This window comes from Acomys russatus, chromosome 6, assembly GCF_903995435.1.
Source record: "Acomys russatus chromosome 6, mAcoRus1.1, whole genome shotgun sequence".
In the NCBI taxonomy this organism is placed as follows: domain Eukaryota; kingdom Metazoa; phylum Chordata; class Mammalia; order Rodentia; family Muridae; genus Acomys; species Acomys russatus.
Window position 1 is genome coordinate 82807295 of NC_067142.1, and position 25558 is coordinate 82832852.

Consider the following 25558-nt stretch of genomic DNA (forward strand, 5'->3'; position numbering starts at 1 on the left):
TTCCTGAGGGCAGGAAGGAGCAACTCTAGGCATCATGAAGCCCACACTCTGTAGCCTTGCCTATGTGACCTGGCTGCATTTAAGCATTCTGTCCTTGGGAACTGGAAGGGTCTCTATGCCCACGCCTCCTTCCCTAGCAGAATATTTATGCACTTACACTACATGGCAGATTTTATCTCAGAATTCAGAGAGTGTATGGTCTATGTGAAACCCCTGGGCCTCTTCAGGGTCTCCTGAGTCTGAGCCAGGGGCAATGACGGAGCCCTAATGCGTGTGAGATACAAAGCCATCCTGGAGGACCTGAAAATCGTGTATGAATGTCAGATACACAGGACAACAAGGCCAAGGGAGCATGTGGGTGACGAAAATATCCCAGAAGTTCAGCATTTATACAGAATGCTGCAATTCAGTTAATGTTTAAATACTCTACGGAACTTCTAAAATTCATGAGCATTTCATGAATAATTTCAAAAAGGCACTAAATCCAGGAATTTTATTTGACTCCAGACACATTTTGCCAATAGTGCTGTGTCTGCCCATGTCACATGTCATTTTTTCCATTTTTTTCCACATCTGAGCGGGAAGCACAACTATTTGGCTACAATCCTCCAGCCATCACTACCAGGACCACAGGCTTAGTTTCATTCATAAGCAACCGAAAGAAACAATAGATGCAAAAATAAACCTCGAGTTGTTTGTTTGTTTTTTTGTTTTTTTTTTTTGTTTTGTTTTGTTTTTTCTTTGTACTCCGATTTCCAACAACCTGTGTGAGTTACATGAGCATGGCATGTGTGGACTGATGTTTGCAGTCACACTCCTTAGGAAGAGTGCACACACGTGTAAGTAGACTACATGTGGGTCACTTCATAAAACTATGAAATTACAGCTTTGTGACGAGAGAGCACAGGGTGGCGATGGAGGCTGTGCTGTGAGGTCGTCTTTGGGTCCCTGCTGAAGGTCAGAGCTGAGCTCCGAGCAGGAAGCAGGATCCATTGCCTTGTAAGATCTGAGAGTTTGGAGCTGTACAGGGGGCTTGGCGGCTAAGAGCATGCTGTCATCACGTGACATGCAAATGTGCTGAAATGCATATCTTACTCTACAAATCTGAACAACCATTTTGTATCCAGAAGACATTAAAAAAATTACTTGGTCAAGAACACATGAGGAATATGTTGTGCATATTGAATACATAATGAATTTGACTCAGTTTCTTGGATTGCTCTAATTATGCACCAGAGTCTGATATCTTCCAATATGCATAAAATTGCTGTCATTAATTCTATCACATTGTATCTTAATATAATCTACCTTAAAGTTATTCCTTATTTGTACTTAATCATAGTGGAGGATCGTGATAAAGTTTGTCTATTAAGCATAACAACAAAAGGCAGTGTTACATACCTGTTACACTGTAGTAAATACATGCCCAGTTCCTGTTTAGATACTGCACTGCTGGGAACAAAACAATGTCTATTAAATATAGTGAAAATCTCACCTACCGTGCTCCAAGTTCTGATCTAAAGAATCGAGGGTTGATTTGCTTAAAACTACAGCACCAAAATTTAAGGACCATCAGTACATAGCATTCTTTTACCTCTGTATACAAGATATTGATTGTCAATTAGCATGAGGAAAAAGTATGGTTTGGCGCTAGAAAGATGGCTTAGTATTTAAGAGCACTCGGTGCTCTTGTAGAAGACTCAGATCCCATTTCTAGCTCCCACATCAAGTGGCTTACAACTACCCATAACTCTGGTTCCAAGGGATATGGCACCCCCTGCTGGCCTCTGTGGGAACCTACAAAGACATGTTCACTCAGACAGGAACATTTCTTAAAGTAAATGAATCTTTTTTTTGTTTTTGGTTTTTTTGTTTTTTTGTTTTTCGAGACAGGGTTTCTCTGTGTAGCCCTGGCTGTCCTGGACTCACTTTGTAGACCAGGCTGGCCTCGAACTCACAGCGATCCGCCTGCCTCTGCCTCCCGAATGCTGGGATTAAAGGCGTGCGCCACCACGCCCGGCTATAAGTAAATGAATCTTTAAAGAAAAGAAATAGAGTTGCGTTTAACCTTTACGTGAGAGCAGAATAGCGCTCCGTGTGGCGGCTGCTGCCCCAGCTCTCTCCTGTGCATCCACTCTTCCTCCTCCCAGCTACCAGCTATACTCCTTTTGGGTTACTCATGTCTGCTGGGCCCTATTTCCACCCCTAACTTCTTCCACCCTCTCAGTTTTTATTCTAACTAGGTGGCAGTTTTCTGCTGTGATTAAGGGGACAATACCACTGCAGCTGGAACAAATTGATATAAAATACCTCAGCCATATTGGGAACTTTCCCCAGGCTTCATTTTTCTCCCATTAGATATTAGCATTTAGGCGATTTGTTGTAAAGTGTCAAGGCTTCCAGGAGGTGTGATTATAGATCAGGAAGTCAGTGTGCATGGATAGCCTATTAGGCTTGTGAAGCACCACCTGAGCGGCTCCCACTCTTTGACTGGTCTGGGTAGATTAATAAGCCCTTCTCTTTGTGAGTGGTCAGAACCCGAGACCAAACATTACCATGCTAATCACTAAGTCAACCGATTCTGTATTCTGTTCGGAGCTCATGCCACTGGACTCAATTCACAAAATAAATAAATAAATGTTTACTAGGCCCCGTGAGGTTATAAAAGACTTGAAGAGACTCACATGGAGAAAGGGAAGGTAGATTCAGGGTAATATTGGTCTATTTTGAAGATGAGTAAGTATATTCCTTTCCAACCTAATCTTTGCAGGTGGAAGTCTGTACAAAAGGTGCCTGCGTGAAAAGCAATGGAACCCAAGTCAGCACTGCGGAAGATACTCCAAGTGACATTTCAATACCTATAATCCGTAATATTACTTCAAGGTACCTAGCTTTTTATCAGTCAATCTAAACAACTTTGATCATAAGAAATGGAAGCAACTATCAAAGAAATCAGTTTAGCCAGGAAGGTCTTACTTGACGGCTGCTGTAAGCGTGGGTACATATCACATTTCTTACATTTCCCCTGTGCATATCTACCCTGCATATCAGAACACTGAAAGCTGCTTTCCTGGTTGCATATCCCTTTCCTAGTCACCTATTAACGGATACTTGAATGTAAGAGAGCCTCTTTATTTAAATCTGTCCTTTAATGAATGCTGTTGTGAAGCAAAATGTGATTTTAATTGGAATGACCACTTAATGACTGAATTCCTTATAAAATACTTGATTTATCTATTTTAGATTGCCCTAAAGCTAAAAGTATATCTCACATAAGTAGAGCAAATAGAATTTAGATAGTTGTTTTAAAAATTATATCAGAGTCTCATTAGAATCATCTTCTTTAGTCTTTTCTTGCTGAGAAATTACCAGAGGTTGGAAGTGAGTCCTTTAACAATTCAGAGTTGGGATGTGAGACGTGGCTCTGTGAGTTCAAGTCCAGCCCAGTCTACAGAGCAAGTTCAAGGAGAGCCAGGGCTGCATAGTGAGACCCTGACGTAACAAACAAACTTAAAAACAGTAGTTAAGTGCTTGCTTCGGCAGCTCATGTATTAAAATTATAATGATACAGAGACTATTAGCATGGCCCCTGAACAAGGATGAGACTCAGAAATAATAATGATGATGATGATAACAATAATAACAATCATAAAATATTGCACTATTAACAGTAATAAAATTTAATGTCCTTTGCAAGCATAGAGGTGAAATTATAGCTGACCCTTCTGTCCTATGTGAGACTGAGGAAAGAAATGTGTGTGGTCCCTTGTCATACTTAGATCCTAACAAGGTGAATCACCTTTCACCTAAACCATGTGCACAAACACACAAGGACTGACTCCATCCACCATGGTGTGTTTCCATTCTGATAGGTTCAGCCATGGCATATTGATGTTTCTGGGGTTTGTTTTGTTTTGTTTTAATTTGGGGGGGGTTGCCATCAGTATAAAAATAGATATATTGAATTTAGCAAATAGTAACTATAACAATTAGCAGGCAAAAGTAGCTGGACGTTAGCTGTTCATGTCAAAAAGTGTGTTTTCAAACAAGCAAACCATAGATTCTCACCTAACTTTGGATGTTCTGATTAGCACAATCCTTTCAGGAGACTTTTGCCATGCACACCGGGAACAGGTGCTTGCTGTGTAAAGGAAAGATGGGCAAGTTAATTGAGCATAAGAGACTTTTATCTACTTTTTTAATCAAACATATGTGTGGTTCAAAAACAATCCCAAGGAGAAGATACCGTTTTAAATTTGCACAGTTCCATCTTGTAGTGGGGGGTGGGAAATTAAATAAATGTTTGCAAAATCCATGAAATCACTGTCGATATTGACGATGTGCAAGACAATCATAAAGAGGAAAAATTCCATGCTCCAGTGAGGATTCTAAGGGATAAGAGGAATCCTGGGGGATAGAACCCTGCACCCTTGCACCTTGCCCATGGTGAGAAGTTAATGGAAGACCAGTTGTATGAGCACTGCATTACAAGAAGGAACAAAGCAGGCACCAGCACAAGCCAGATCTTGGAAACAACAAATTGTTTTGTTTTGTTTTTTAGATTTATTTATTTATTAAGTATACAATGTTCTGCCTTCACGCCAGAAGAGGGCACCAGATCTCATTCTATATGGCTGTGAGCCACCATGTGGTGGCTGGGAATTGAACTCAGGACCTTTGGAAGAGCAGCCAGTGCTCTTAACCTCTGAGCCATCTCTCCAGCCCCAACAAATTGTTTATAATGGCTAGTAACGTAATGGTCAGAGGGCAGAAAGGGGGATGTGAAAGAAGCTTATTTTCCTGCTGGGAATCTGGGAATATAGAAACATGAGACACCATGGAGAGGTAGGGATGTGGAGTAAAGATCAGAGATAAACATAGATAAAAACCCTCAAAACAAAGTGATTGGTACCAAGGTCCCCTCCCTCCACATACGTACCCAAGTGTTTCTCTTCTCCCGTGCAGTCCAGCCATTTATTCTCTAGGGAAACTCAGTGGTGTATATTAAGAGTTACAGACTCTAGGCACAGAGCGGCAGAGATGATGGACAGAGGCAAAAATCAATGATAAGTGAGATGGCTACAACCTGAACACAGAACCTTCAGCTGCTTTCTCTGGCTTTGCTCTCTAAATCAAGAAATGCCTCCTTATAAGAAACTGCTAATTTTTATCTAAAAAAACAATGAAGCATATAATTTAAAATATTTCCATATAGTAGAATATGGTATCCTCCAAAAGAAATAGATAATAGTTTGCGCTTCAAGTACCCAGTGGGGAAGTAGGCAGATCAGTCTGTGAAATTTCTGAAGCTTTGCAACCCCTGAAGCTTCTGAACATTTGCAACCCCAAAGCCCACCCCCAGTAACACGCTTCCTCCAACAAGCCCACACCTGGAAGGCAATCCCTGTCAAGTATGCCACGCTCTAATGACAAGGATTCAAATCTGTGAGCCTATGGGGGACATTACTAGTCAACCTCCGTACCTAGGCAGACCTTCAATTCCTGCTCATCCTGTCTCGGCCTCCCAAGTCTTAGGATTACAGGTATGAGTCACCCTGCTAGGCCAGAATGGCGCATCTTCTCAATTCACCTAATTGTGTCTTTTACAAAACAAAAGATTTAAATTTCAGTGGAGTTGGCTTTGCCTTTTCTTTCTAGTTTGGCTTACTTTACTGGAGCTTGGGAGCTTCTCCAGTACTTAGGGAGTTCAAGACCATCTTGTCTGTGTGAGATTCTGGCTCAAGAGGAAAAAACAAAAATTCCTAAAATACAAATTATATTCCTTCTATCTTCCTTCTCCTAGAATAGTTTTCTGTTTATATCTTCAATTTACATCTGTGCTAATTAAAACTGGTGTGTGGGACAAGGTAGTGTTATTTTTATTTTCTGTTATCTTTTTCATAAGTGGTTTTCTTTGCTCCAATACAATGTCTTACTGTTAGTAATCAGGCAGCGATATAGCCACCCCTAAAGGCCCTGATGACGGTAGGAAAAAGCAGGCAACATCAAAGCCACTCCAGAAGCATGTCACCACAAACACGTCACCCCCACCCCCCGCCAGCAGGACTCGGGCCCCCTAAGCCACATGCGATGCGCACCCCCAACCCCACCACGCCACCCCCCAACCCCTATCCCCACCCTGCGCATGCATATGTACTTTCTGCGCATGCGCTAGGCAGCATATAAAGGGAACGGACCATCTTCTGTTCTCTCTCTTTCTCCTGTGTCTCCAGAGACTCTCTGTGTATTCCCTTAATACACCTCTTAAGTGGGTATGCTGTGTGGCGTGATTTTCATTCCTCCATAGAGCTCTGCCATTCATATCCTAACACTTACAGTGAGCGTTATTTCTGTTGAATATTTTATATGGCTGTGAAAAGTGAATATAAATACATCTCATAGGGCGCTTTTGAATCGTCTATTGAGTTTATCAATATGATGTCTATCTGCTCACCAACATCACGTAGTGCTGATTGCTACAGCCTCGTAGTGACCTAGGAACACATGCAACCTGACTCTGCTCTTTCTTGTTTTTGAAGCTTGTTTTAGATTTTCGTTTACCCTGCCTTTCCAAATAGGTTCTGGAAACAGTTTCTAATGTCTACAAACATTTCTGTGGTTTTAATTGCGACTGCATTGAATCTGTGAGTCACTTGGAGGAGCATCTCCGCCTCAATAATATTTAACCTTTCAAGTGTTGGGCACAATGAATTGCTTATGTGTTTATCTCACCAGCATCCGACAGAACTCAGTACAGAGTAGCGAGGGTATTTCATTAGATTTGCACCTAGCTGTTCCCTTTCAGGGGCATCATTATTAATGTTCTTTTAAGCAAATTAAAATTGAATTGTTTGTTATTGGCATGCAGAAACGCCATTGATTTTGATATAATAAAACTGTGTTCAGCAACCTTACTAAATTCATTATTAATCTTTGGCATGGTATTACAGATGCCTGAGTTCTATGCGGATCTTAAAACGGAGCTTGAGGACGCGGTCAACACTTTACCGTAAGGAGTGGTGTTTGTCACCTGTGACGTTCAGAGAGAAATTTTTTAATCAGGCTGAGGAACTATCGTCTTTTAGTCTTCACTTTCTGAGAGTTATCTAGTATAAATATGTGTGATAGTGTGACATATATTTTCCCACCTTTTACATGTTTGGATAGTTAATTATGTGTTAATTTGGAACACATAAGCCAGTCTGCTCTCTCAGGGCAAGCCTGCGTGGCTGTGATGTGTGCTTTGCTCTCTGCACTCTAGTCAGCTGCAGATGTTTCTGCGTCTGCTCTTAGAACTGGTCCAACTGCCCCTTTTTGCCTGGCAGTGCCTTTACCTCATTTGATTGCCATGCTGACTCTGTCCACATAGAGAGCGTTGAGCTATTCCTTTATTTTGTAGGGAAATTTCATAAAATACTATTATATACTTCTTAAATGTTAGTGGAATTCACCAGTGAAATCCACTTTTGCCTGGAGTTTTCCTTGGAGAAAACCCTTTATCTTGGAATGCAATTTGCAATTGTCCTAGCCGTTTCTTTTTAACTGAACTTTTTATTTAAAAAAAAAAAAAAAACCTTTAATATGCAAAGAGTTGGTCCATTTCAAACAATATGTCAGCTTTAAAGAGCAGAACACTGCTTACAGTATATATTTATTGATTCTTTCCTTCCATGGTAGAACCGACTTAGAGATTTTTAACTTAGTACCTCTTGGTTTCATGGTTTTTCATTAGTTCTTTGAGAGTTTCATTCAATGTGTTATTTTTATCATATTCAACCCCCTCCACAAAGTCTTCCCAGATTTCACCTGCTTCGCTACCCACCCATCTTTGTGTCCAAGCGGTGCTACGCCTATGCATTCAGTAGTGTGACTGTGGTTGGCCTACCAGAGGCTGCGCCCTTTAAGAAAACAGATCCTTCCTCTCCTAGCAGCTGTCTTTTGCCAACAGTTCCTCAGCTAGAGGGGGGACCTCATGCTTCCTTCTTCATGCTGGAAACTTATCTGACTTGAGCTTGCACAGGCCTTATGCTTGCCAGCACAACCACTGCACATCCGTATGTGTAACTACCTTTTCCAGCCACTGCCTCTGGCTCTTAGGTCTTTCCAACCCCTCTGCCCCAGTGGTCCTTAAGCCTTGGGAAGGGATAGATTTGTGGAGAGAGGTAATACAGATGTCTCAGAACTGAGTACTCCATGGTCTCCTCTCCTCTGCAGCTTGACAAAGTGTGGTTTCTGTGCTGACCACAATCTCCACTACACTATGTCGTATCTTTATAGGTTTCCTACTGGAAGCAAGCTTACTGGTTCGATGTAATTCCTATCAAAATTCCAACACGATTCTGAACAGAAATTAAAAAGATGATCTTAAATTTCTTTTTTGGAAAAACAAAAAACAAGGGTAGCCCAAACAACCCTGAACAACTAAAAAAGGAAAACACTGCTGGAGGCAGCAACATTTCACTTTACACTACAGAACTAATAGTAATGAAAGAGAAAAAGAAAAGCATGGTATCTGGCTTATAAAACAGACCCATCCATGGACCAAAGAAATAAAATCGAGGAACCATATGTGAGTACATGAGCCTATTAGCAACTGATTTTTGATGAAGACACCAAGAAGACAAAATGATGTCTTCAACAAAGGACACTATTCCAATTGGAGATAAATGTAGAATAAGGACAGTGGATCCTTATCTCTCACCTTGCACAAAACTCCAAATGGACCAAGGACCTTAACGTAAGATGCAATACTCCGAATTTGATAGAGGGAGAAAGTAGGGAATATGCTTAAACTCGGCGGCACAGGAAAGAACTTTCTGAGCAAGATCTCTCTACAGTTAAGGCATTTAGAGCAACAGCTGACAGTTGTTCTAACTGTGCGAAAAGTACAGTTCATTTGTTCTGCAGAGAGCACCAGCCAAGTGCAGAGGCAGCCTAGAGCATGAGGAAGAATTTTTATTGATTGTTAAATATATTATTTTCTGTTTGCTACTCCAGATAATTCTGCTCAACTGTTTTTTTTTTTTTTTTTTCTTCTTGCTTTCCTGCCTGTTTCCTCAAAGAGAGTAGCCTACTTTGTTGGTATGAGATGAAACAGAGACGGTTGCTTTGGGTTTCCCTCTGACCTCTGGCTTTGGTGGTAAACATCGTGAGATCTTACATTCTCATTTGTTCAAAATACTCTTTCCGACCATTGGACCTTCCTGCCCTTCAGATTGTTCACAAGGAGATGGTTTAATTCACAAATACTTTAGAATATTTTTGGACACTTTATACAGACTTCTAGCTTAATTCTCATATGTCCTAGGGATGCTGGTTTGTGATTTTCAGTTCTCTTACATTAGTTAAGGTTTGTTTCAGGAGGATGCAATTGATCTTAGTTATTAAATATACATCAACTGCACTTGGAGAGAGAGAGTGTGCAGCTTTGGTCAGTGTGTGTTATAAATGCCAGGTAGAGGAGGCTGAGTCACAGTGATGGATTATCTATAAACGTACTGACCTGCTGAGTTACTCTGTCAATGTTGTCAGAGGGGATTTGATGTCTCTCTGTAGCTGTGGATTTTTCTATTGCTTCTTTGGATGTGTGAAGGGAAATTCCTGGAAAGAAGCCATGCCTTGGGGTGACCTTTGTAAAAGGCTACTAACTGATTAGAACTTCTGTGAACTCCTGCCACACTGGGATGGGGAATTTGGGGCAGCATGTGTGTTCTCGCACTATGGCCTTTGGCATTTGCCTCTAAAAATGAAAGCCCTCCTCTACCCTTTGAGGTGAGAGATATGTTATTGTGAGGACAAGTACTTGGTGTGTTGTCACCCAGTACATATTTGCACACGATGGTTTATTGACCCTTGTTATGTGGTTATGCCTTACCAGCCCTCATAATTTCCTTACTCATATGTCTGAAGATTCCATTAGTATCGTCTTGAATGGTGTGGGACTGTCCCCTGGAATTTTTTTTAAGTATTCAGCTACGGTATAATAATTTTGTTCATGACCACTGAAGACTAATTCATTTTCTTTTGTCTGTGGTTGACAACTTTAGTCTTAGGCTAAAGTTTTTCTTTTTCTTCTCAGAACCTTAGCTCATTTTCCTCAAGTTTTGTGGTGCTTCTTTACCCCCGTTCCGTGTACACATTGCCCCTTGGCTCACTCAGGACTTGGCTGGGCTATTGTAGAAATGTTCAGGTGATGAAGTATTTCCTCGTGTGTGCATGAGGCAATCACAAACATACCATTTGGTGTTGATTCTGAACCTCCATTACCATGGTTCTTAAATTAAGGAGTTTTCTATCTTTTTCCAACCTTCTAGCTTCTTTCACTTCCTTTCCTGGGACTTTGGCTGAAATATTATTTTCTCTGGGACGTTTGCCTTCCGGCTTCCTCAAGACTGTTGAAGCTACATTGGAGACAATGGGGAAAAAGAAAACAGAAAGCAGCTAAGCTTTGCTCGCCCCTGCACTGATTCTCTGGGCCATGGGAATCCTTTTTCTGCTTCCTCTGAATAGAAAACTAAAGCTTTCTTTGCTCTTTCTGATTCTTGGGCCTCAGCAGCCTTGCTGCTTCTCCCTGACAAGATTCATCCTTAGGGTGGGGCCCTGAAGAAAATGAGGGAACAAAACAGAATGAGAATTTGCCCCCAAAGAGTGTGTCCTTTGTCCTGCACAGACATTTCCCTTCTGCATACTCTGCCCACAGAGACTAAAAAAGATTTCCAGTCGTTCAGATTTCACCTTCACAGGTCTCTGTTTCACACTGGAAGGGAAGGAAAATGGGGACTTAGTTCTTTGACATGCACGCTTCGTGACTTGATGCCTCTCGTGGTGTTCCTGTCATCGTTGCACTCCAGAGTACACAGACAGTGATGTGTGCATGCTTTCCCACGATGACATGTGGGGGAGAGAGCGTAGAGCATCCTTACTCCGTGTTGGCTGGCACAAGATGTCCCTTTTTACCATATCTTTATTCTTTATTGCAGTGACTTTAGCTGATTTATTTTATTTTTCTTTCCCCACTTCAGCCAGAGATCTAACAAAAAAAAATTGATAGATACCATTCACAACCAAATGTTGGCATGTGAAATAGTTCCTTTCATAAAATGAACCATTGTGGCAGAGTACCAGTTCCCAAAGGCAAGGCTGCAAGGAGTGGGTAGAGGCTGCCAAGCCGTCAATCAGAGCTCACCAGCACCAAGGCAGTTAGCCTCCCTATGTGTATAGCATTGTCTGGCTAATTTTGTTATGCTTCTGCCAATGAATACTTGTTAATTGTGTTTCTGGGTTTTGAAAAAAATCTCTTTTATGTTAGTGATATGTAAAAATCAAATGTGAAATCCACCCAGAAAACTGTCAGTAGACTGACTTCACTTCTAGAACATTGCAAATAACTTGGCTTCTTATTAAAGCATACATTTTCAATGAGTCGTCCCCCCCCCCCCCCGCTTATTCTTTGATAAAATGCAATGTCAGCAATACTTAACTTTGATGTACTCTACCAATATGTAACTATCACATGAGCCTGTTTGATTAGATGCCTGGAGTGCATCAACTCATCCTTGTCTTCGACCTTAACTTATGCCTGGATTTTTACTGCATCCTCTGCAATGCAAGCCCTTGCCATGCTCCCCACATTCTGTGTAACCCAGAGGTGCACAGGCATGCAGAAAGCTCATCTGGACCACTGTAGTTTCCGGGATCTGCTTCCTTCCGTCTTGTGCGTTCTCCACTTGTCATTTTATCATCAGCTGCTTCAGTGTCCCCAAAGAATACTAACTACTGATCGATACCCCAGACATGTCTGGCCATGGCCTACACGTGCCCTGGGTAGTTCATTTATTTGCCTTGGTGGATTTGCTAGAGTGGAATTTAATCAATAGCTAATTCATTAATTCTGGTCCTTGAGACTGTAGAGGCAGTGCTGGGCAGATAGAACAGGCTGGCTCCTACTTTGATTGAAATATGACATACACTCCAGCAGCAGCTTTCCTGGGTGCTGCGCTGCCTGGGACGTGTGCTCATGCTGTCTCCATAAACCAAAAACCTGAGAAAAAACAGAAGGAAGGAGGAGGTTCTTATCCTGTCCCTGACAGGATTCCAAAGCCCATGCTTTCCAGGCGTGGGGCTCCAGGGAGAGTCGGGAGACAGCCCACATTTCACCTCCCACTGCTTTTAATTGAGACCACATCACTCTGAGGCTGAGTCACTGATGCTGCATCAGAGGCATAGAGTCCTTGGAATGCTTACAAAATAATTGTTTTCAAATTTGCCTGGAGATAATGAATGGTGCCCATAATATTTTTATAACGCAACATTTCTGCAATCGTTACGATAGAAACAGTGATAGGCTGGATTCTTCCAAAGGACAGTTAAACCATGACCGTCATGCATAAATCCTGGTATATTTTCAGATTACTTGGAGCAGAGTCCGGTGTGAGAGGTCAGAGCTTACAGATTAAAAGGTTTCTCCTTTCTTTGTGTTACGTTTGAGGTGAGTCTACCAGGCTCCTAGATTTCAGTACTGTGGCGTTCGGTGTCAGAGACTCTCCTCTGGCGTAAATTTTCTCTACCTGACTTTTTTCAGTGACTTGGAGCCTGATTTATAATTTCACAAACATATATGTGATGTGTATTAAACTCATATCTTCATTTATTTCAATAAGGAAAATATCAGGCTATAACATGCAGCCTGTTAAATTGTTTCTATCGTATAGCCTTTAAACTAGTGGTGCTCAACCTTCCTAATGCTGCAACCCTTTAATATAGTTCCTCATGGTGTGGGGACCACCCCTTAACCATAACATCATTTTTTGTTGCTACTTCATAGCCATACTTTTGCCATTGTTTGAACCATAATGTAAATATTTTGGGGGAGAGAGTTTTGCCAAAGGGGTCCCGACCCAAAGGTTGAGAACTGCTCTACGCTCCCTCATTTGCTAATATGGATAATTGGAAGTTACACTTAATTTGACCTGGAATTTCTGTTGGAGTCTTCAGAAGCTTTGGGGAAGGCTCTTCAAACAGCGGAACTGGCCTATAGTACAGAACTCAGTGCCTTGTGACCACAGCAGCTTTCGAAATTTACTCTTGAAGCTTCATCACCACCACGCCTATGTGTGTCCCCTTCTCTGCCCCAAACACTCACTGACTTCTCCACCTCTGGTGGCCTCCACAGAAGTATCTCAGTCACTGGGGTGGCCTTTGTCCAGCCATCCCTTCTTCCTCCTTCACCAGGACGGGGCCTGATTGAGTCTCCCCATTCCCTGCAACCCACTTCTGGCTCCTTTGCGAACGCACTCACTAATTATGGGTACCATCATCAAAAGACACACTCCCTGTTCAGGAAGTGTAGGCATTCTTAGCATCTCAGCCATGATGCCTCAGTGGCCTCTGACCCTACTTAGGTCCCTGAACTGTGCCTATATTTCCAATTGCCTATCGATCGTCTCTTGTAATGTCACTTGTCACTTCTGTAACCTGGAAACAAAAGTTAATTCTTACCCTTCTGGTCATCTTTTCCTGTAACTGAATCCACTTTCCACATATAAAAATTTCATATGCTTGACAGCTTTTATGTTAATTTTGCATTGAGTTTCATGCATCCATGATTTTGGATCCAGTCCACTTCCCCCCCCCCCATTTCCTCTCCTCCAACTATTCCCCTGTCCCCTCCACTACCACCTTTCCCTCCTAACTTCATGGCCTCTCCCTTTTTGAAAACCCACAGAATCTACATAGTAACGCCTGTATTACATGGGCACTTATCGAGCGTTGGCGGCCTTTCAGGGGCTGCATCTCTGAAGAGATCTTGCTCTGCCTCCCCCAGCATCCAACAGCTGTCAACAGCTCTCCGTTAGGAACAGGATTTCACGAGCACCTCCCTCATCCTGGCTTGCATTTTGGTTAGATCCGTCCTGCACAGGTCTCATGCATACAGTCACAGCCACTGTGAGCTAACGTGTGCCATGGCCTTGTCATGTCCAACAATAATATTTTGCTACAGGCATTCATTCACTGCTTCTGGATCCTATAATCTTCCTACGTCCTTTTCTGGGCTGACCTTTGAGCCTTAGATAGACGGCTCATGTAGAGTTTAAGCATCCCACAGTCTCCGTGTTCTCTATATGTTGGGCACCAATGGGTCTCTATATTAGTCACCATCTACTGCAAAAAGATGCTTCTCTGATGAGGGTTGAGAAATGCACTGGTCTATGGGTATGGGCATGAGCCCTTAGGAGTCAATTGATTAGTACCCATTTAGCAGAGTGGTAGTCCTAGATTCTTCCCAAATCCTCTGACCCAGCCGGTTATGCATTTGGGCCCAAATAATAGTTCATTCTTGTGGAATGGACTTTAAATGCAATGAGAAAGTAATTGGTTGGTTACTCCCATAACATTGGTGTCACAATTGCACCAGTGAGTCTATCTTTTCAGGCTGTTTGAAATCATTATTGTAACACACAGTGTAAACAGCTATGCAAGATTGTTGATGCATCTCCTCCCACGGTAATATTCATAGAACCTTCCAGAAGTCTGAAAGCTGGAAGAATGATGCTTTCAAGTCACTGCTAGCTTGATCTCTCCATTTTCTATGACTCAAGTATTGTAGCGTCTTCAGCAGTAAGTTATTATCACCAATTCTAAAAGGCAACCAAAAGTGATGACAATAGCCTGCATTGCAGAAGGAGTCTATGAGGCCCCAGTGACCAACAGCTTGAAAAGAGGTAACCTGTATTTGGCACTGGGCTTTTGTTAGCCTACATGTTCAGGAGAAGCATTGCACCTCGTTGTAAAGTAACACCACTTAAGCTCCTTTTAAAATTGTTTTTAGTTTGTTTTGTGTGGGGGAGGCTGAATGTGCACCTGCCACAGCACACACACGGAGGTCAGTGCACAACTTTCCAGAGTCAGTTCTGTCTTCTAGCGTGTGAGTTCCAGAGACCAAATCCACACCAGATTGATGGTAAGAGCCTTCATATGCTCAGCCACATTACTGGCCTGGTAAGAGCCTTCATATGCTTGGCCACACTACTGGCCTGGTAAGAGCCTTCATACGCTCGGCCACACTACTGGCCTGGTAAGAGCTTTCATATGCTTGGCCACATTACTGGCCTGGTTTGGCTGCTTTTTAAGACCAAGTTCATTGAACATTACTTGCCATTGACTTGCTCCCAGGCCAGCTTCTCATGCATGCTGTTCTTCATGTCCGCTGCCATCTCCTTATCCCGTGTTCACTATTTCAGTTTATGGGGCCAGTTTGTAAGCTGCCCAAACTCAATTAGATTCAGAGGGGAAAGATTTTCTATCTACTCACTTACAGCCTCTGATATTGTCATCTTGTGACTTTCAGATTATTTCTAGTTATGAGCCTCATTTTGGTAATTAGTTTTCATGATCAACTCTCATATGATTTATTCCATAACTAGAAAAATATTAGGCTCATGTCTACCTCAAAGCTTCTACTGCTTCATAAGCCATGCCCTGATAGCCTGATCGTAGCTTGCATTCCCCATCCTCCTTGCTCTTTGCTACCCATTACTCCTTATCCAACGTGTTTCCTCCCCATGTCACTTACTGTCTACCATCTCTGGCCAACATACACCTCTGGGTACCAGATGAAGCTCTCTAGGATAAGCATGTGTTTTCCTTGCAAAGGCCCCATGAGGATCTCCACATAACCAACTTCCTTGATATGTGTGATAGTCTCTACCGTAGATGGCTGTGGTGCCAAAAAGTGAAACACACACACACACACACACACACACACACACACACACACAAATACACATTAATCCATGTACAGTCTTAATCATCCCACAAGGCTGCCCATCCTGGGTTAAATTCATTGCATCTTGCCTGTCAGCCACTTGGCTCATGGCTCTTGCTCATCTCTATCAGCCTAAACTTAATATCGTTGTCTCCTCTTCATCGTCAGTGCAAAGCCAGCTCTATCCCTGCCCAGCAGCATGCTCTGAGACGCAAACATCATTTTCTAGGATAAGTTGCAGGCCAGAGTCCTCTGTCAGACAACCCCAGGACCTCCGAGCCACACTTGGCACCAGTGAAAGCAGGTCAGGCTTAGATACTTCCCTGTCTCAGACACAAACCACAAGAAGCAAGGACTGCCAACTTCGCTGCTTTCACTTTTCCTGCATGATGTACTTGGAGCCCATTTCCAGAACCTAGGAAATCTGTGAGGCGGGGGAGGGTAAGAAATGGGAACACTAGGTAAATAACTTCCCTCTCCTATGTTGTCTCAGAAACTTCCAGTGCTTTTCTAACATTCAAAGCCAAAGCCAAATTCATTTTCTTAGCCTATAAAATGCTGCACAGTTGGCAAGCTCCATCCAAGCTACCAGCAGCCACTCTGCCTTATTCTTAACATTCTGTTTCTGGCTCGGTACACTCCAGGGCTACTGGATTCTTTGACCTCCTTTCCACAGGTCAGGCCCAGGGATAACTTGCAACTTGGATCACGTGGTAACAGCCTTCCTTTGCTTCATCCTTCTTCTGTGTTTCTGCACAGAAGGCCCAGACCTCCTCAGTCATTCACATGTTGTTTACTGCTCACCTCCCTCCAGCAAAATGTAAGTTTAATGATCAGAGGGATATTATCTGTCTATTTCAATGATAAAGATGGAACGCTGCCTGCTTTGCATTAGTAAGTATTTCATTCAAGTTTGAACTTTGAAAAACTCCCCAGGTTCTGTTTATTTGGATTGGTTAGGATGATGGATTGGTGGCGTCCTCAGAACTTTTCAGAACATTGATGTTGCCTTCAAAGGAACTCTCAATCAGATAAACACATCACCTGGAAACCCCTGCTGGAGCAATAATTGAAATTCCTAAATGGAGAAACATAAACGTCTCCTTCTGGTGTGCCACTGATGCCCACTTATGCCCCTTGCCATTCCTGCAGTAGTAACACGGTACAGTTGATTACCCCGTTTCGCTTTCACAATGCCCCAGTGTCTCGTGACTGCTGCATGTGATCTCACTCATTAAGGCAGACCCTTTGCTGGCTGCTTCTCTCCACATTGAGTGGGTCCTACTGTCCTCTTATATCTCCTGTGTTGATCCTTCCCAGAATTCCCTCTGTTGTCTTAATCATCTACTCATGAACACACCCCACCCCCAAGATACATTCTTTGGGTGTTTAGGTGGTGGTAGCCTTGGTTCATGTGTTTTCAAATTAAAATACTTGACCTTGTTAGTTCACAATTCACATGGTGTGTGTGTGTGTGTGTGTGTGTGTGTTGTCTTTTTTCTTGTTTTAACTTGTTACAGTTTTTAATAAACATCCCAATGGGATAGCCAAATATTTAATGACTTGATTCAAAATCAAAAGTTAACGTTTTGTCAAAATACATATATTTACTTTTCTATTTTAAGTATTCTCACCATATTTGATAACATAGTCTAGAATATTAATGAGGAGTGTGAATGTTGCATGAATGAGGGACAAAAATATCCACATTTATTTAAGGTCTATTTTAGGAGGATCAGAAATCCAAAGGTTTTTTTTTTTTAAATCTGTAACAGTTTAGTCTGAGGTCTTGAACCATATGAGCTGTTCCCATTGTGGCTCAAATAAGATATTTTGACAAATGGTGATAAAATATTAGAATAAGTAATAAAGCGTCATTGCAAAACCCAAGTCCTCATGTGACATTCTGACGGACAGTGTTTCAACATATACCTGTGTAAAGATAGTTGATAAGAAACTGTCTTTCCACTGCTTTCCAGCTCCTCTGTTCATCAGAAGTGATGGCTTTCCAGGGGGTGACAAATTGTTATGCAGTATAACAGAAATAAAACAATAATTTTATAATCAAATGGCAGGACTGAAAAGAAATGTCTAACTGGAATGTTTGTGTCCCATGTGTTCTCATGTGTGCACCCACAGTGGCTTTTATCAGAGAGTTAAAGGTAGTGTGAATTCACTCTCTGCCCTGTCAGATCCCTGACTGTCACTTACATGGAGCCTTCCCTGGCTCAGCTGGCCAGGTAGTTACTGCTTAAGCATGGGGACATGAGCTGTGTCACCAGAACCCTCATGAAGAGCCAGGTATGGTGGCCATGGGGCTCACTGGCCAGCTGCCTAGCTACTTAGTGAGCTCAGGTCCAGAGATATGCCATGTCTAGAAATGCAGGTGAGACACTCCTGAGGAATGACACCTAAGGTTGACCTCTGGCCTCTACACACAAATGTACACATGTATATGTGCACTCCCACGCCCACACTCTTCTCACACACACTGTAATTTATTGGTGCGATGAGCATGGATGTAGCATCTGCAGAAGATCAGGTTGATTTGGAAGTTGGGTTCTGTGAAAGAATACCAGTGGCTGTATTGGCCTTTGAAATAGCCCTCAGATGGTGACGTTAGTCTCCTCTCTGCAGCCTCCTTGTAGCATGTGTACCCTCTAGAAAATAAATGAAAGGAAAATTCCATCAGGGTATTAAAGCGTCAAGGTTCATCTTGACTGCTGCTTTTTCAGATAAATGTTGGTGCCTAGTTGCATTTCTGAAAGTGATGTCACTGAGAATGTCGACCAGATCCAAGATGAAAATACTATTTAAAATATTAGTTTGCACAGGGACTGAAAGTTAATGCTCAATGTAAGTTATTGGGAAACTTTGATCGCTAAGACTTACTGTTGGGCTGCTAGAGTTTAGTGGGTTAACGTGCTTGTTGCCAAGCCTGGCCTGGTAACCTAAATCTGATGCCGAGGACCCCCACAGGGTAGATGGAGAAAAGTTGTCTCTGACCTCCACACAGATGGTGTTACACAAGCCCCCAACCCACGAACACAACCAAACTAAAAACAATGGCTTGAGACATAGCCCAGGCTTGTGTGTATTTGCCCTGCTTTGATGTGTGCACTACGGGAACACTGTCTGTGTGAAAAGCACCTACAACTGTTGGTGACTGGCTAAGCATCCAGCCAGCGACTCAGGGACAGCACAATTGGAACTGCCCTTCAGGTCAGAATTCCACTCAGTTTAAAAAAAAAAAAAAAAAAAAAAAACAGTGATGACAAGTAGAATAGTCATTCTTACGTTTCATAGAGAAGGTAGGCACAGGAGGCCGTGCTATGTCTCAAAAATATGCAAACTCTCTGGAGCATCGCCTCGAACTGTCACCTGCTCTCTGCCTATTGAGAACATGAGGAGATGGCATGTACATAGAATCCAAACAGATGCTATGGTGTTAACTTGAACGTTGATCTTTTTTTGTTTGTTTTTTGTTTTGAGAAAACCTAGACTGGCCTGAAACGGATGTCTATCCCCCCACCCCCTCAGCTTCTTGAGTGCCAGGATTACAGATGTGAGCCACCAGGGCACTCTGATTTTATTTCTTCTCTGTGAGCCGCGTTACTTTTCTGATGTCATTCACCACAGAATATAGAATATTAACGTATCAAGAAGCAGGAAGTGTTGGTCATGTGTTGCACACTTGTTGTATACCAGACTCGCAAAGTATACCTGTGTCTAAAACTAAATGGCTACTCAAATTTTAAAATCAAAAGCTCTCTGTAAGGGTGTTAGCTATGGGAAACTCCAGTTCCTAGATTTCTGACCACAAGCCATGTATGAGCTAAAGAGTTACCAAAGAAATAAATCTAAGTAGCCATGATTCAAATGCAAAGAAATGCCAAAGCCCATTTAGAGGTTGACCATTAGTGATGTTGAGTATTTTCTCAATTTGGGAACTGATTTTGGCTGCAAGTGTAAGAGCCAACCAGAAGCTGTAAGACCCAGAAGGAGTTAAGAGCCGCCCTTATCTCAAAGGCTCCAGGTTCCGTAGCATTCTTTGTGATTCTTATGGACTTCCTCAGATTAGCACAGACAGGCATCCTATTACTGAAGACATCGTATAGCAAAGAAGGGACGAAGTGACAGCCATGTCATTAAAGCAAACATCGCCTGTAGGTTTCATAGTTGCTTTCCAAGCACACCAGCCAAATGCCATATCACCGGTCTTTGCTTTTGTAAAGGAGAGGGTATACACTCCTCCCACTCTTTAGAGAACTGCTCATGAACTAAGACCTTTTGGTGAATTGAGTAATATTGTTAGTAGTAGTATTGATTGTTGTCTTTTCTATAGTATTGAATCTAGCCTGGAGTGGTGCTGGTATATACGTAATTATGAAGCAGATCACATGTACTATATACATCTATATGTACTTACATGTATACGTATATTTTTATCTGTTGCAGATCCCTTCAGATAGAATGGACGACACCAGGAAATCCAAATGGTATCATTCTGGGATACGCTCTTTTGCGGAAAACACGGCATCCATGCCCTGGAACCCAGAAGTTAAGAGAGAAACTTAGTGATAAGCTATGCCAAGGGGTCAAGTGCCAACACCCTGACAATATCTGTGGGCACACTTGCTATTCTCCAGAAACTAAGGTAAACACACACACGCGCGCGCACACACACACACGCACACACACGCACACACACGCACGCACACACACGCACACACGCACGCACACGCACACACACGCACGCACACACACACACATGCACACGCGCACGCACGCGCACACACACACACACACGCACACACGCACACGCGCGCGCACACACGCACACGCACACACACACGCGCGCACACACACCAGGAGAAGCCCAGGCCCTCTGTACATACTTCATTATGGTAAATGCTTTCCATGTTGTGCTGTGAGACCCCATTGAGAGGAAAGTATTTCTACCAAAACCCTACTGATCTAATGACCATTTTAGCCTTCCCATTTTCATCATCTTTCCAGGAAATTGTGGGTTTATTAGGATGACAAGGGCCCCCTGAATTTTATTGGCTTGAGGGACTTGAAGTTTCCATTAGTATAAGTCCATTCCGATGCAAACGGCTGTTTGTTCACACAGCTTTGAGGAGTTGCCACGAACAGGACTGCTCCTGGTTTGTCAGAAATATTTTAGAATTATGGTCATTCATAGATTAATGTTCATATTAGTTGCTGTTTAGGACTCAGATCAATAATACAGCCAGATAGAGGGTTTTGTAAATGGCTTTTATTGACAAACAACACAGAAAACTACTTCATTTGAAGGTAAGATTTCATCTAATGAAATAATGTCCTATTTATCAGTGGCATTGCACGTTCGGTGACTAAGGCTACTCCCAAATCCATAAGATTCACTAGAGAGGAACTCTGTAATTAATAAAGTGAGTTTCTGAAGCAATATGGATCGAAATACAAATTATTATGGCTGCCACTTGCTTAGCAGTGGTTACTATGTAAGAGACACATAAAGCCAGCCACTTGACAACTGTACAATTTCTATGTCTGTAAAATTATTGTGCATGATGTGTGTGTGAGAGATAGACATGCATATGTACATAAAAAGGTCATGACAGAAACTTTAAAATAAAGTGTCTGCCAGTTAAAATGCAAAACTTCTTTTTTAAAACACCAGCCTATCCTGCCTAGTGTTTTTATACAGAGAGTTAATACTGAGTGTTTCTGATGAAAAGTTTAGAAATAATTTTTCTTCTTCTTTTTTTTTTTTTTTTTTTTTTTTTTTTTTTTGGTTTTTTGAGACAGGGTTTCTCTGTGTAGCCTTGGCTGTCCTGGACTCCCTTTGTAGACCAGGCTGGCCTCGAACTCACAGTGATCCACCTGCCTCTGCCTCCTGAGTGCTGGGACTAAAGGCGTGCACCACCACTGCCTGGCAGAAATGATTTTTCAAAGCCTTCTCTTACGTCTTCAGCATGGTGCATAGCTCCGCGTCTTTCTCATGCAGAATGCGGCATTGAAAGGAAGAGTCATCCAACTCATGCTTAAAGTGAGACCGAACGTAAATACTCATTGCTAACAACCAAACCCAACAAAACAACTGTTACTGTTGTTTAGGAAAGCCGCCCGCCCGAGTGGCTGGCTAGCGTCGCCTCCTTTGCTCTTAGATAACGTTGTGAGTGAGCGACTAAGCAAGCAGGACTGTGGAGACTGTGCTCCCAGCCACTGCTCTGAACTTGCTTCCAGCGCGCATGCATCGCCAGTTAGAAATGGGAAGCGCCTGGGTAAAAAAGGTTTTTAAAAAAATGTTAGTTTTTGTCTGCCACAGAAGTACCTGTCTAGTTGAAGGAGCTCATGCCGAGTATGAGTTCTGAGGCTGTTCCCAGCCACTATTCGGAATTTGATTTTGTTTTATGTATAGCATAAAGATACGAATACTTATTTGATTGTTCAAGCATATAATTTTTTCTGCAGCTAGCCCCCGGCAAAAACACAGAGTTAAAAATGACTTTTCAAAATTAATTTCCATATAAATTTATTTTTCCTATTGTAGTAGTCTGTGATATATGTTTGCATAGGTGTGTATATGCGTGTGTATATAGACACATGTGTGTACATATACAGAAGGAAGGAGGAGACAGAGATTGTCTTATTGGAAGAGTGGATCCATAAATAAATGATTATATACATTTTAAGGAAAATTCCATTTATTTAACAAAATGGATGAGTGAGAAGCAGTTTGCATTGGTGGGGTGTTTTCAAGTTAAGCAATAGTTAGAATAAAGATATGTAATATGGAGAAAATGGTTCATTTACAATTTTAAGTACCTTTATACTGGAAGCTTTGGCAGTCTAAAGGTAATTTACATTTACATAATGTTATAATGTACAGCAAAGGTTGGTTGAATAAGGGACAGAAAGCTGCATTGTGTCAACTGGCATTTGTGGAGTTTGTATGATTTATAGCTGTAGGCAGTATGGCCACCTTTCAAGGCTTTTTGAGAAAATAATTATAGTCCATGAGATACAGTATTCTTAATTAAGAAAATATATTTGTTTTTAAAGTAAAATTATTTGTTTTTAAAATATTTGTTTAAAACCAGTTCCAACCTTTCAGGTTTGCTGTGCCGGGCTTCTGTACGACCCTCAGCCTGGCTACAGCTGCTGTGAAGATAAGTACATCCCATTCCTTCCCAATTCCACTGGAGTTTGTTGTGGGGGCCGAATCCACGAGGCCCAGCCGGACCACCAGTGCTGCTCTGGCTCCTACGCTAGGATCCTTCCAGGTGAGTACCGTCTCCGCTGTACCCAGGCTTTGGGAAGCCGAAACTGCAAATCCGTGGCCACGTCAGCAGGCTGTTTCAAGAACTTCTCCATCAAAACCTAGCCGCAGAGGCACAGGCTGCAGTGTGCTTTAAAGGTTCTCCGCCCCGGTGTGGTGGCTCACGTCTTTAATCCTAGCACTCGGGAGGCAGAGGCAGGTGGATAGCTGTGAGTTTGAGGTCAGCCTGGTCTACAAAGCGAGTCTAGGACAGCCAAGGCTACACCGAGAGACCCTGTCTCGAAAAACCAAAACAAAAAAACAAAACACAAAACAAAAACAACAAAAAAAAAAAAAGAAAAAAGAAAAAAAAGTTGTTTCTTCGGCTTTCCTGAAAGACAGCTAGAAGAGAAAGACATATCAGAGGCTTCCACTATCTACAGTAGACAGACAGAAATGTCTGTGACGATCTTACCTTGTGTGGCTCGGTTCATTCACACGCTTTGGTGTTTCGCCATCAAGTCTATGAGTCGTCAACTGTCTGCAATGGTTCGTCTTCACATCTTCAGCGTCAGCTTGGCTAGATTTGAAGTCACCTAGGAGACAGACCTTCAGCAGCCGCTCGGAGCGTGTTTCCAAGGAGCGTTAGTGCGGGAGGAAAACGCCAGGCTGAAAGTAGGCGGCACCACCCCATCTGCAGGAGTCGCAACCTGAATGAAAGAGAAAGAGGAAACCAGCTGACCGCTGAGCCCCTCCCTCCGTGCTTCTTAGCCGCAGATGCAACGTGCCCTCATGCTCCTGTGCCAGGCCTACCCCACCGTAAGGGCACGTGAGCCACCATCACCCTTCCTAACTCAGGTTGCTTTAGTGCGTCCTTTGTCATAGCAACGAGAAAAGCAATACGTAACTAATACAGTGTCCAGGCCGTGAAACGTCTGTCTGTTAGCTCCATTCCCCTTCTGAGAAACACTTGGCCCGGTTCTAAATGGGTGCAGACTGCAGCTTCCACCTTTGTCAGACATTGTTTTTCCAAATTTAAATGACACAAAACAGTGCCTAGCAAATGCCATATGGAACAAGGACAGTGTCAGCCAGTTTATAAAACGCAAGTTTTCCCACGGGCCTTGTATTTAAATCTTCATTACTCCCCAACTTAGCTGCAGTTTAGAAGGAAGACGGGGGGGGGGGGGGGGGGGGGGGGGGGGTGAGGGGGGGCAGGGGGGGTGAGGGGGGGGCAGGGGGGCATTATACACCAAGATTCCTGTAACAGTTGAAGGCTCAAAATGGAAGTGCTGCTATGTTTTTGTCAAAAGCCATGCTCCGCTTTTGAGCACTTGACTGCTCTGATCAAAGCATGCTCATGATGCTGATCGGAGGGAGCTTCCACCTCAGTGATAACAATATACAGTGACAATAGAGAGCAAAGGGGAGGCAGAGGGGACCTGTCACAAGTACAGGCTTCCTTTGGAAGAGAAAGGAGGCTGCAGAAAAACAAACAGTGCTGACTGAAAGATTCCTGCTGCCTTTGGGCAGGGGGAGAAAACAACAAGCCTGGTTGCTGGAGTGGCTCAGGTGTGGGTACTTTCCATTAGTCACGAGGTTAGAATTTATTTGTGTGTGTGTGTGTGTGTGTGTGTGTGTGTGTGTGTGTGTGTGTCCGTGTGTCCGTGTGTCCATGTGTGAGCACACGCACATGCGTGTGTGCTTTTTCCCTGTCTCATGTGGGTCAGTAACCAGCTTGCTTGAGAGGCATCGTGGCATTGTCACTGTGCACCCGGCAGGTTTGTTATGAATGGAAGGGGGACAAGACAGTCTATTCCGTCGTATATTCTTTCCGTGGCCAGCTGACAGGGAAGGAAGGGACTGGACTTCTAGTGGCTACCTGGTTACACATTAGGGCCCTAAGTCTGCCAGCCTCTTGTCCCATTGTGGTTCCTGTCTCCTTTATTTACCCTGTCAACACATCTTAAGGATTGTTCTAGACCAATGCACTTGTACTGTCACTGGAAAAGCCTCTGTAAGTACAGATAATTTTTCCTATCACCTAAGCTTACCACTGTTGTCTTTCTCTTTTTTTAAAGGATGTATTTGTTTGTGTATGTGTTTTACTTAATGTTGCCATGAGTTCAATCCTGAGTACTGGAGTTACAGGTGGTTGTGAGCCACCTGAGGCGGGTGCTGGGAGCCAAACCCAGGTCCCCTAGAAAAGCAGTGCACTCACTTAACCACTGACCATCCCTTCAGGCCCAGAACACCGATGTTCTTCTTAATGACAGGAAAGTGAGTTTGGAAGAGAGAAGAAAATATTTCAGATGCCTTAAGGAGCTAGAGGCTCTTTATGCTGAACGTATGGGCGGCAATGTTGAAGTTTTCACTGTATTCCGTATGGATATAACCACCAACGTGTATAATGTGAGGGATTCGGTTTCTTTTGCAAAACATAGGATCAAACCTGGAGGGTATCATGATTAAATACTCCTGAGTTTATTCACAATGGTGAAAGCTTGCTCTGGCCATCTTCATCTCCC

The 25558-nt window shown here is 42.8% G+C and overlaps 1 protein-coding gene and 1 non-coding gene across 2 annotated transcripts in view; both read left to right on the forward strand.

Moving 5' to 3' along the window:
- Positions 1 to 25558, forward strand: part of Ush2a (usherin) — a 696795-nt gene that overhangs the window by 492696 nt on the left and 178541 nt on the right. The window contains exons 46-48 of the mRNA XM_051148119.1: positions 2771 to 2883; positions 20222 to 20420; positions 22887 to 23055. Of these exons, the coding sequence (XP_051004076.1) occupies positions 2771 to 2883; positions 20222 to 20420; positions 22887 to 23055 (481 nt within the window). The remainder of the gene's footprint in view (positions 1 to 2770; positions 2884 to 20221; positions 20421 to 22886; positions 23056 to 25558) is intronic.
- Positions 3528 to 3634, forward strand: LOC127191273 (U6 spliceosomal RNA). The gene has a single exon (XR_007830886.1). It is a non-coding gene; the product is annotated as a U6 spliceosomal RNA (small nuclear RNA).